At 43.6% G+C, this 12,574-nt stretch overlaps 1 protein-coding gene and 1 long non-coding RNA gene across 6 annotated transcripts in view; both read left to right on the forward strand.

Annotated features, from left to right (window-relative positions):
• The window catches only part of MARCHF10 (membrane associated ring-CH-type finger 10), a 40,902-nt gene extending 29,766 nt beyond the window's left edge, over positions 1-11,136 (forward strand). For all 5 annotated transcript variants that reach the window (XM_081166272.1, XM_081166270.1, XM_081166274.1 and 2 more), the window contains 4 exons: positions 2,481-2,590; positions 5,401-5,514; positions 7,268-7,301; positions 10,413-11,136. In XM_081166272.1, the coding sequence (XP_081022398.1) occupies positions 2,481-2,590; positions 5,401-5,514; positions 7,268-7,301; positions 10,413-10,441 (287 nt within the window). In that variant the 3' untranslated portion in view covers positions 10,442-11,136. The remainder of the gene's footprint in view (positions 1-2,480; positions 2,591-5,400; positions 5,515-7,267; positions 7,302-10,412) is intronic.
• LOC308571453 overlaps positions 1-12,574 on the forward strand; it is a 223,611-nt gene that overhangs the window by 181,265 nt on the left and 29,772 nt on the right. The gene's annotated exons all lie outside the window — the stretch shown is intronic.

Raw genomic sequence — 12,574 nt, forward strand, 5'->3', positions numbered from 1 at the left:
GAATCATAGAATTATAGAGTTGGAAGGGACCCCAAGGTCATCTCATCCAACCCCCTGCAATACAGGAATCTTTCACCCAATACAGTGGTACCTCGGGTTACAAACACTTCAGGTTACAGACTCCACTAACCCAGAAATAGTACCTCGGCTTAAGAACTTTGCTTCAGGATGAGAACAGAAATCGTGTGGTGGCGGCAGGAGGCCCCATTAGCTAAAGTGGTGCCTCAGGTTAAGAACAGTTTCAGGTTAAGAACGGACCTCCGGAATTAATTAAGTTCTTAACCCGAGGTACCACTGTACAGGGATCGAACCCACAACCTTGAGATTAAGAGTCTCGTGTTCTGCCAGCTGAGCTAAGCATGGTCCCATTGTACTGAAGTAAGTTTCAGCTCCAGTCTGGTCAGTTTTGTTAGGTGGAATTGGGGTGGGAGGTGCCATCTTGTCTTTCGCCAAATGTCTTGGGCAAACCCTAATAAGAGTCTCCCAAGCTTTAGATCAAATGAACGTCTCACAAAAGATGAACATTGCCCTGTGAAAATTTCCAAAACAAAAGTAGTTCAAGAGATCTTTTTCTCAGACGTATCATACAGCGGTTCTCAACCTGTGGGTCCCCAAAATGCTGTTGGACTACAACTCCCATCATCCCTAAGCTTTGGCCTTGCTAGCTAGGGATGATGGGAGTTGTAGTTCAACAACATCTGGGGACCCACAGGTTGAGAAAGGCTGGATTAGATTGATAATATGCTATCAGATCCAGAAGAGGCAGGAAGTTAGACAAGAAGTTAGGTAACTATCATGAGAATTACTGGAATCAGACAACATTTTTTGACAATTCTCTTTTTAGAAAGTACATTCTGGTAGGGCATACAGACAGATTGGAGAAACTGAACTTTGGCTGAGTCATGGACCCCTACCATATTTTTCAGTGGAAAGTTCATCCTGACACTGCAATCTCTGAAGCTGCAGCCAGGCAGTGCTATTTTTTTCTGACCCAGCCTATGCAAATAATACCCATCCATCTTGCTGGTGGTGGGGTATTGTGTCTGAGAAAGAGTCGTTTACATCAGTTCTGCAAAGTGGCCTAGTGGCTAGAGTTTTTTTAATAAGTGGTGTATAAATACTTCAAAATAAATAATAATATATTAAAATGCGGTTGAGCTGGGAGACAGTGGTGTATGCCAACCCTGTCTAGTCTCTTGCCCTTTTTTTTTAAAGGAAGGTTGTTAGGTTGATTGTAGGTGGGAGACAGCAGTTGTTTCCTACCCAAGGGGACTTATAGGGGTGGGTTGTTGCTGCTGCTATGCTCATGTCAGGACTCATATATATAATTTCATGTAGGTATCAAAGGATCGAGTCCTTTTTTCTCAGAAACAAAATACATGGGTGGCTATTTGACCTATGCTGGTTGTTTCTATAGTTGTGAAGTAGAAATAAATAACCACAACATATGTTCTTAGGATATGCTGCTTGCTTTTTAACAAGTTAATATTTAAATTCTCTGAGCATGGGCATCAGAACCATTTTGCTGTAAATCTTAAATCTTTCTTGATACCACCGCCACCCTACCATCTGAGTCCAGTCAGGCACTGAATGCCAGCCCATGATTAATTTAGAAATGTTCTACAGTAACATAGCTATTTTTACAACTCATGTAATGGTTTAGAGTTGGTTTTGAGGGACAACCCCGGGCTCTCGGACTTTTAACAACTGTGTGGCAGGCAGAATTCAAAAGATTAAACTTCCTTTAGTATTGAAATTTATGGGGAGATCCTCATTTGTTGGCATTCTATCTGTCAGACATCTTATCACTTGTGTGTGGCTCCTGATTTATTTATTTTTGTCTCTCCGCCCTACCTGCAGAAGCGGGCACAAATTTCCAAATGAAACCGTATTGGCCCAAATATAAGATGCACCCGCAAATAAGCAGCACCTTTAAAATTCAAGGCTCATTCAAGACCTGCCTCCCAGCACTACCGCCCTGGACAGGGAATGGGGGGCAGCCAGCCGGCGCTCGGTGTCCCACTCCCCAAGCCAGCGCTCAGTTTTGAGCATGCTGCGTGCCCGCCTCCTGGCACTCCTGGCACTACCCCCCCAAGTTGCCCCCAGCCGCCCCTATCCTCCGTTCAGGGAGGTAGTGCCAGGAGGCAGGTGTGTAGCGCTCGGTTCTGAATATAAGCCGAACTTTAACTTTTCATAGTTGGAATTTGGGGGGGAAAGTGCGGCTTATATTTGGGGCAATATGGTATATGCTACTCTCTGTCCTCATTTGCAAGTAGGGTGGAGTACCCAATCCACATATAGAGTACAGAGACCAGGAAATCCTGCTGGTACCTCTGGTGCCAAATATTGTATCACAAGGTATACACAGAGCCTTGAACAGAGCAGATTTCTGGAGTAGTATTCAGTGGAATGTGGAATTTTTCAACCTACAGCAAGTATGTGCTGCACATAAGATAAAGCAAAGAATTTTTGTTCTTCAGGTGCTGAACTTGGTGCAGTGAAAACATGTGAACTCTGTAAACAGAGCCTTGCTGTAGATCTGGATGATTTTAACGTGAACGACTATTACAGGAATCATCAGCAGTCTCGGGTAAGAAACGAAAGGGGCGCCCTGATAAGGTCTTCATCTGAACCGTTATTTATTTCTTACTCGCCTTTCATTGTAAAGTCCGAGAACAGGCTACGGGTATTAAACAGAACAGGTAACCTGAACTTCTTGCTGCACAAAGACCTGTAGGTCTTCATGGAAAACAGAAAGTTCAAGGGAGAGATGTGCAGTTACTCAGTTTTCATATTTTAAGCAAGGTCTAATTTCCCATATAATGCTAGTTGATGATCATTTTCTAAAACCTGCTCATCACCTTGGACAATTAATTTTAAGCAAAGAAAACTTGCAATTAAATGAAGTCATTACATGACTTTTAGGTAGAGATGAAAGTGCTGTGACAGGAGGGAATCCCGCCATGTCTTTATTCTACAGGGATTTCAGTTCATCAGTGTTCTCAGAGGTTTTTTATTTTGTGTTTTTCAAATGGCAACATACCTTAGTAAATTCTTAAAACCTGCACCTTTTGACTTTTAACTGGGGTGGGAGTGGTACTGAAGAGACGATGCCATGCTAAAAGCCGAACACCCAGTATCATAACACTACTGTATATAAATGTATGCTATATCTACTTTATATTGGTTTGGCTCTTCAGTTCTTCTGTATCTTACAAGAAAAATTCAGCAATTGGTAGAAGCTTATTTGAAAGGCACCTGTGCTTAGAGAAATGTTTGCTGTCCTAGTTGAGCTGGAAATGATTGAAAACCCCAAATGAAACTACCAGGATGAATAATATTCTAATGAAGAATGGTGTGCACTTTTATATAGAAAAAATATGGCCAGGAAAGACATGTTTATGATTATCCAGATGGCAGTAAACTAGGACCAGACATCTAAAGTGCAGAGGGACAGATAGCCATTTAAATAGGCCAAAGCACCACAGGAAAAATTACCGTATTTTTCACACTATAGGACGCACCGGACCATAGGAGGGGGAGAACAGGGGGGGGAATTCTCCCCCTCTCTGCTCAGCGCCCCTTCAGTGAAGCGGCAGGAGAAACGGAGCCCCTTCCATTTCTCCTCCCGCTTGGCTGAAGGGGGGCTGCACAGCTCTCCCTCTCTGCTGAAGCCACGAGAGTCTTGCTCTCCCAGCTTCAGCAAAAGGAACCCGAAGCCTGCGGAGCGCAGCAGGAGTTCCGACTGCGCTCCAAAGGCTTCAGGCGACTATCCCTGAAGCCTGGAGAGCAAGAGGGGTCAGTGCACACCGACCCCTCTCACTCTCCAGGCTTCAGCGAAAGCAGCACGAAGCCTCCGGAGCACGGAGGGAGTGCTCTCTCTGCGCTTCGGAGGCTTCCTGTTGCTATCGCTGAAGCCAAGGAGCCTGCATTCGCTCCATAGGGCGCACACACATTTCCCCTTAAATTTTGGAGGGGGGAAAGTGTGTCCTATAGAGCAAAAAATACAGTAAATTTGTAGAGAAACGCGGTGTGTTGGTGTTTACACGCCAATGCAAGAAGTCTCTGAGCCAAGATTAGTGAGTTGGAGTGCTTGGGTTTAAAAGACGGCATAGATACAGCAGGTGTATTGAAAACCTGGCAGAATGGGCAGAACTGGTGGGATAAGGTTATCTCGGAAAACAAATTCTATAGGAACAACTGGGAAGCATTACTGGTGGTGGGAGTCACTCCGTACCTCAAAGAGCACCAAGTCCGACAATTTAGAAATCACAAAAGGGCAGACTCATCTATGGAATCAGGGTGTTTACCCCCAAGAGTCATTTAGTACTGGGAATATACTATCATCCCCCTTAACAAAATGTCCATGACGATAATGAAGTGGAGAATGAAATTAATAAGGCATCCAAAGGAGGACGTTTTGTAGAAACTGGCAGCTTCAATTGACTAGGTAAATTCACGACAGAGAGGTAACATTTCTAGATGCCCTGCAGTGACCCTGCCTTATAACAGCTTTTGATGAAAATGGCGAGAGAGGAGGTCACCCTGGACTTACTCTTAAGTGGTACCCAGGAACTAGTGCGAGACATAAGTGTTGCTGAACTGATTGGGAACAGCAGTTGTGAAGCTGTCAAAGTCAACATAGATGTAAGTTGACAATCTCCATGTTTGGCTTCCAAAGGAGAAACTTTTAGAAAATAAGGATATTGATAAAAGGGAAGTTGCAAGGGAATGCTGAAGGCTATTTAAGACCAGAACATTAGAAGCTCAGCTAGACTGAACATGTAGCACAAAGGCCAAGTGCCATCATGGTCAATGAGAAGAATCTAGGAAGCCATTGGAGACAAGCAGGCATCCTTCAGAAAATGGAAATCTTGCCTAAATCAGAAGGAAAAGGGAACACAAGCTTTGGCGAAAGAAATGCAAGCAGACAACAAGGCACGCTTGAAGAGCCTCAGAGCTAGGGGGCAAATGCGGCCATTCAGGACTCTCTCCAAACTATGCACCCTCTTCAAATTGTCCTCCTCAGACCCTTCACTGCCTCTTATCTGTGTCCTTCTCAAGGGTTTCTGCCTGGCTGAAATATGTCCTTAAACTGCAGCCATGCCAATACCTTGGATGGAGAATGGTATGGAAGGAGACTTCTGGCTTTTTGTGGCTGGGATGTAACGTTGCTCCACCCAACTATGTCACACAGAACCCACAGAGTTCTGTCTGAGGCAGAAAAATGTTCACCATTCCTGCGGCTAGCAATGCAAAAAGTTCTGAAATCTGCAGGGAGCCTCCATGAATAGAAAAGGCCTCCTTGCTTCAGAAGCTCATGGAAGGCAACCAGGGTCATGTAGAGTTGCTCATCCAGTTGTGACAGAAACTCAAAAGCCTTTCTCTCCCTACATATAGGCCCAGGATGAACTGATGAACTCAGGCCTCTATCTTGTGCTGTTGCTTCACCTGTATGAGCAAAGGTTTGCAGAACTCATGAGATTAAACTACAACCAAGCCTCCAGAGATCGGGTAAGAGGAGAAAGATATCTAATTCCATCTCATTGTTTATAGACAGCAACCTAGGTTCACTAGCCTCCCATCAGCGATTGCTGTGATAAGTTATGTATGCAGCGTTTGATGTAAAAGTGACCCAAACTCTTAGGGTCATGTTCCAAGGAGCAGAAATTGGCCTCTGTCTCCTGTGGCATGTTTATTGCATCTTCCCTTTGCTGCTTTCATTTTTTCTGCTGAAAATACTAGGGTACCTAAACTGGTAAAGGGTGAAGCAGCTGTGAGATGAATCACATCATGCCATTAGACTAGACTGCCCTACTATGCTGGTTGTGGGTGGGGATGTGGGTGGCGCTGTGGGTTAAACCACAGAGCCTAGGACTTGCCGATAAGAAGGTTGGTGGTTTGAATCCCTGTGATGGGATGAGCTCCTGTTGCTCGGTCCCTGCTCCTGCCCACCTAGCAGTTCGAAAGCACATCAAAGTGCAAGTAGATAAATAGGTACCGCTCCGGCGGGAAGGTAAACGGCGTTTCCGTGCGCTGCTCTGGTTCGCCAGGAGTGGCTTAGTCATGCTGGCCACATGACACAGAAGCTGTAGGCCGGCTCCCTTGGCCAATAAAGCGAGATGAGCGCCGCAACCCCCGAGTCGTCCGAGACTGGGCCTAATGGTCAGGGGTCCCTTTACCTTTATGCTGGTTGTTAGACAGGGCAATCCTACACGTGTTCTTAGAAGTAAGTCCTACTCTGCCCAATTGGCACTGGGGTGCATGTTTAGGATTGCAGCCTAAAACTAGTTAATGCCAGTTCTTCATCTTTTATCACAGGGCATTCTATTCTGCCTCTTGGCTAATCTGATGTCAGTACAGGACCGTAAGCACTGCCATAAAAGCTCTGTGCTGCAATGTGATTGTTTCCAAGGGCTGTCTTCAGTCTGCACTTGTAGCAACCATAGCTGTAGATGAATTCTGTATCTGTCAGCATCTTTGGCCATTTGGTAATTAGGTCCTGTCAGATAACTGCTAAATCAGTTACACATTTATGACCCCTTTTTGCTACTTACAGGGTTGCATGGGGCTGGCTCTCAGACACTATCATATCTTTCACCCCCTTCATTGCCCCACACAAGTGCTCTTCCCTTTGCCTCATGTGTCTCATTTATGACATCAGAAACAAGCGAGCAAAGAAATAATTAAAGTGACTTAGCTACGAAATTACAATCCTCTAACACGTCATAAATATCCAGGATGCCTTAAACAGGCCAATAGCTTTAATATGACCATATGTAAGGTACACATAAAAAAAGGAACCTATGGGTGCTTATTGGTATGTACTTTAGCATAAATGCATGCTTTACTTGTGACATCGTATACTAAACTGCCAAAATTCTAGGTGTCTTTCCAAGTTTTTTCCAAACCTCCTGTCTTCTGCTTGAAGACCCTACAGAACCCCCCTCCCCCCAATATAGGATTGCACTCCCGAAAGGTATCCAGCCATAGGTCTTTGGGCAAAGAAAGCAATTTCTTTTTCATTTTATAGACAAACAAAACATTTACCTATTGATTGTCTCTTTTAACATTATTTTCACTGTACCTTACATTTCCGCAATGGGATGGTTTACCCACTTGTCTTGGATTTTTAAGATGTTTCTTTGTCCACCTTTAAAGCGCCTTTTCCGCAGGCCACGCCAACAACATTGTTGTTGAAATACTATGTGTCTCGTCACTCTTATTAGGAACAACATGTATTAATCCTTTTTTCCTTTCCCCCTAGCTCTCAAGACAGCCTAGAACAGAGGAAAACCAAAGTAGGTTTATGTAGGGCTTACAGCAACTCCTACTATTTCTCAGTAACTTTTTGCAGTACAGTGGTGCCCCGCAAGACGAATGCCTTGCAAGACGGAAAACTCGCTAGACGAAAGAGTTTTCCGTTTTGGAGGTGCTTCGCAAAACGAATTTCCTATGGGCTTGCTTTGCAAGACGACAATGTCTTGCGAGTTCCTGCTGGTTTTTTCCCCTTCCCCCCCTTTTCTAAGCCGCTAAGCCGCTTATCAGCTGATCCGATCAGCAGATAAGCCGCTAAAAGCCGCTAATAGTGCTAATCCGTCAATGGGCTTGCTTCGCAAGACGAAAAAAACGCTAGACGAAGAGAATCACAGAACGGATTCTTTTCGTCTTGCGAGGCACCACTGTATTCCTGATAAAGGAATCTTAGATCTACCAAGATGCTAGATTCCCTTACGGTGCATCTAACCAGAGGTGCAAGTGTCTCATTAAGCCACAAGAATAACTGAAAACAGGCACTGGTTTCTCTAAATAACAAAGGGAAGCTGTGTGATTTTAGAAGAACTGGAGGTTTGTCAAAATGGGAATTATATTCCATGGGGCTTTATGAAAATGGGAAGTGTTTCCTAGCCCTTGTTTGCTTTGTACAAAGGAGAGCTCAAGGTATCTGAAAGGGTAGAAATTAATTGACAAGCAGGGGGAGAGAGCTATAGTGGTTGTATTATAAACAAGTAGGGACTGAAGCCCAAGCGCAGCTTCATCCACTTGTCCAACAAGGATGCTGGTAGCAGCTTCTCCCTGTAACTTACCACAATGAACATGAATGGGGAAAACCAGTTGCACAGACTCCTTCCTCTGTCTTCCTATGTGTTTTGTTTAAGCATTGGAAATAGGCAAATAGATGAATAGTCATTATTGGGAGGAAGGTGTTTTGTCCCAGTAGCCCCTGGTGCAATCTGAGCTGTTTTGCATTCTGCATGGTGTTAACAAGTCTGCAACCCTCTACTTACCTAGGAGTAAATCTCACAGGGGTTCTTATAGAAGATTGAGCTTTAAAAGCCCTTTTACCACCTCCTGGAAATTAGCTTGACACTGTGGCAAACATAAAACTTCGCTTTGAGGCAAAGCTTCTTTCTCTCCCGTTTTTTTTTTAGCTTGACAGTGCATTTCAGGAAACTTGAAATTCCCCATCTTGCTTGCTACACTGTGACATTTTAATGAATGCTAATGGAGGTGTCGCCCTATTGTGCCATTTAGACCCGTTCATTGTTGGTAAATACTATGCACATTTGCTTAGAAAAACCCACTCCTAGTTCAGATTACAGCCTACCAGGTTTATTGTGCTTTCCAGACTAGAGCAGGAAGAACAATCCTCAGTCAGCAGGTATAGTTGTGTATATTTGTATGTGTGTATAATATAGATACACTCAGGTGGATATGCAGTGGTGCAAAAAAGCTGTAAGATTCAAGAAGGACACTGGTAGTTCTATATAAGGCTTAAACAAACAGATACTATACTGACGACTAATCACAACAGCAGTAACTGGTGATAACAATAACCCTTCCTTCGTTAAGTAGCATCAACAGTGGGTATGAAATTGATTGAGGCCTGTCTTGGCTGAAGCAAAGACTTCCTTGTGTAATTCTACTATAGCAATTTCACACTGGAATCTCCATTTGAAGTGCCTTGGGAAACCGAAGGCTTCTCCCCACTGGTTTCTGGGCGTTTTGCTTATTCTTTTGCAAACAGACTATAGCGTATCATCTTGAGTAGGCGGGTGAACCCTATGGGGATGGCTTTTATTAGGATTTGTAATAGCAATGTTTGAGTAGACACGGGGATAGAATTCACATCTAGGTTAGTGGCAGGGTCTTCTTCCTCCACTTTTGTCTGTTTTATATTAGGGGTATGTCTGAAAGCAAGGACCAGTCTCTCACACAAGGACTGTGATGCTCCACTGCTTATAATATATACAGTGCTTTTTTTCTTAGAAAATGTTTAGGGGTACTCTCACTTTCCTACTCATGTTGAAATACTGCCCCTCAATGAGGCCAAACTTAGATTCACAAAATGTTTAGGGGTATGCGTACACCTGCGTACTCCCAGAAAAAGCAGTGTGTGTGTGTATGGGAGTACACACAAACACACACACATCTTCAAGGTGTCCAAAGAAAGTTGGTTATCCATTAACATACCCACATGGCTCCTACCCCTTTTGAAGTTCCTAGATAAGAATAACATTCAAATCAAGAGGCCCCTTATATTTAGCTAAGTTACAGAAATGTGGCAAACAGCTATTTAGCATGGTCAATTATGCCCCAGTAACGCCACAACTCATGGTGTCCAATGTGGTTAACGAGCAATGAGGTGAAACGCACTCTGCATGTACCAAAGGCATTTCCTTCCTTTATAATATAACATTTCGGAGCTGAGCGCTGCAGCCTCAGTAGAATTTGAAGGTGTGCTCCAAGTTATCTCTGCACATCCTCTTGACTTCTTGAGTTCCATCTCTCTTTATATAATGGTTGTGCAAGCTTATGCTGTGAAAAAGTTGAATTGAAAATAAAACTGCAATCGTAACCCAACTTACCTGGGAGTAAGTTCCACTTAATTCAGTATGACTTACTTCTGAGTAGACATGGTTGTTAGAATTGCACTGTTAAAAGGACACATTTTACCTCCGTACAATCATAGGAAAATATAATTTGAAAGGGTCTCATTGGTAATCATTCACCCTTTTCTCCCCCACGCCCAGATTGCCTGCACACCTACAGTTCTTGCATTGTTTACAGCAGTCATGGGGGACTGACACCAGTACAGGCCTCCTTAAAGCAGCCCTTCATTTATTTGAGTCACATTTCCTAACATATATCCACATCCTTTCAGATAGTCCTAGCATATGGCAAGTAGGAGTTAACTAAATTTGCCTTACTTTTTGGGCTCTCTGGCTCCTCGGTTTTATGAAATGCGTCAAAACAAGTCTCTGGAGATAAGTAATTAAATTTGGATTTATGGTGAACATTTGAGCCTCTGTTGCTCTTTTGAGTAATAGTGTATTGAATGCATTTAAGGCAATTGCCACATTATACAGAAAAGCGTTCTAAGAAGTGATTTATGTCCTCCATCTTTGCAGATTCAGCCAATTCTGGCAACAGTGGGTAAAAGAGCTCTCAAGGAGGATCTAAGGAGGAGACCTCTTTGGGAATCTGACAGAGAGCCCTTCTTCACATCCTTCAACTTTCACTCTTTCTTAACACCAGGCCACAATAAGTATGTACGCCATTCATATTCCGTGTCACCCATTGAAATCAAAAGACTTTTTAAGGGTCTGGGGTTGTTTTGGCTGTTTGTGTGGTTTGATTCTTGTGGGTTTTTCCCCTTTTGTTTTCGTTTTTGAAGTTGCAATATTGACTGACAATCTTTTTAAAACAACATGGGTTATTAACAGCAACTTGCAGAGTGTAAACTTTTTAATCTCTCCTACTTCCTGGCCCCCAGCTACTCAAATCAAAATTCAAAATGTTGGCTAAGGTTTCACAAGTGTGTTGTGTGTGTGCTTTGACTGACAAACCAACCGAGATGGCAAACTAGGTATCTACATTTGCAGCACCTGCCCTACTAGAATCCACTCTGCACCATTTCAGACATGCGCCTTTGGGGTCAGGGTTCCCTGGAGATAAAAACAATGTTTTGTACATTAAAACTGAGTTGTTGTACGCCCAGCCTTTTCACAGGACATTTCATGGCACAGAAATGTAAATGTATTGATGTACTGTTGTATGACCAGTCTTTTAACATTATTGCCTTCCTTTTGAATGGCAAGCCCTAATAAAAAATATTTAATCTTTTGTTCACTCCTCAGGCACCCCCTCCCATGTTCTTTTTTAAAAATTTGATCAGTAAGTGAACAGGTTGTTGTTTTGGAAGGAGATTCCCACAGGTGAATATCAGATAGCCAGGGCATTCCCCTTCTGACAGAACTTTCAGGAGAGATGCTCTAAGGCAATCTGTGCCTCTCTCTCCTTCCCACCCATCCCTGCCGTATTACACAGCCAACATAGACTGCCAATTCCTGGGTTCTGTACAGCAGCTGCAACACTGCCAACGCTGGATTGCTGCTAAAATAGTAATAGCAGAAAAATGCAGCTTGAATAACTTCAAATTACAACGGACCCTCCGGATACGAATTACATTTGTTCCAGGGGTCCGTCCGCAACCCGAAAAGTCTGTAGGCAGAAGCGCCGCTTCTGCGCACATGGCACAATTTAGCGCTTCTGCGCACAGTGAAACCCGGAAGTATACAGTTCTGGGTTTGCCACGTTCGTAACCCAAAAGTTACATATTCAGAGCGATACGTAACTAGAGTGTCCACCGTATACTAAGAGCCCACACTGGAAAGAGGCCATGAAACTTGAAGGTTAGAGCAAATTTCTCCCGTTTTCACAATTGTAGCAGAACTTGCACTTACTGCTGTGTTGCAATTGCTGGTGTCAAATGTGAAAAGAAGGCTTTTGAAAACATGTATCACTGGTATTTAGAGCGAACTGATTTGCATATGGAGAGGCACTTTGGATGTAGTCATCTGCCCCAGTGGTGGAGTCCTTTCCCAAGGAAGCCTCCGATAGAATGGCATTCCTCATTGGGTGTCATCCAGAGCTGTCATGCCTTTCACAAACGCATGTGCGCTCTGTTTCAGAATGGGTTTGCTTGGTCCAATGTGTTTTAGCACTGAAGGGCTTAACTGGTCCAGTGCAGTGCCTTCAATTGTAGCTCAAAAGACAACTTCTCACAGCACCTGCCTCTGTTTCAAAAAGAGAGCATTGCTTAAGCTCCTTCCCTTACTGATGATGTTACCACTCCCGTCTTCTATCTAGACATGTGCATTAGAGTTTTTAAGAGTTGAATTCCAGAGGTTTCTCCACATGTTGATACAATTCAGTGGCTGATACATTGGGTGGAGCCCACTAGCATTCAGATTGTCTTAGCTGAGAATGAGCTTCCCTGGCTGTTCTCCTAAAGGCTATGTGAGCAGTTTGTGAGGTAGGCGATGGGAAAGCTAAAAAGTTTGGGACAACTTGAGTTGAACAATTGGACTGAGCCCACATTTCGCTCATCTCAAAAGACTGCAAGACTGACGTTCTCGAAATTCATCTCAAGTCCAAATATAGCCACTGAAGAGGAATTTCTGCCATTACCAATCTTGGGATCAATCAAAGTTGAATTTTCGCAGCTTTAATTAAAATGACGCACTGCACAGTGAATGGTAAATTCTGAGAAAGCAAGAAATGGGGCAAA

This window comes from Podarcis bocagei, assembly GCF_964188305.1.
Source record: "Podarcis bocagei genome assembly, chromosome: 13".
Lineage (NCBI taxonomy): Eukaryota > Metazoa > Chordata > Lepidosauria > Squamata > Lacertidae > Podarcis > Podarcis bocagei.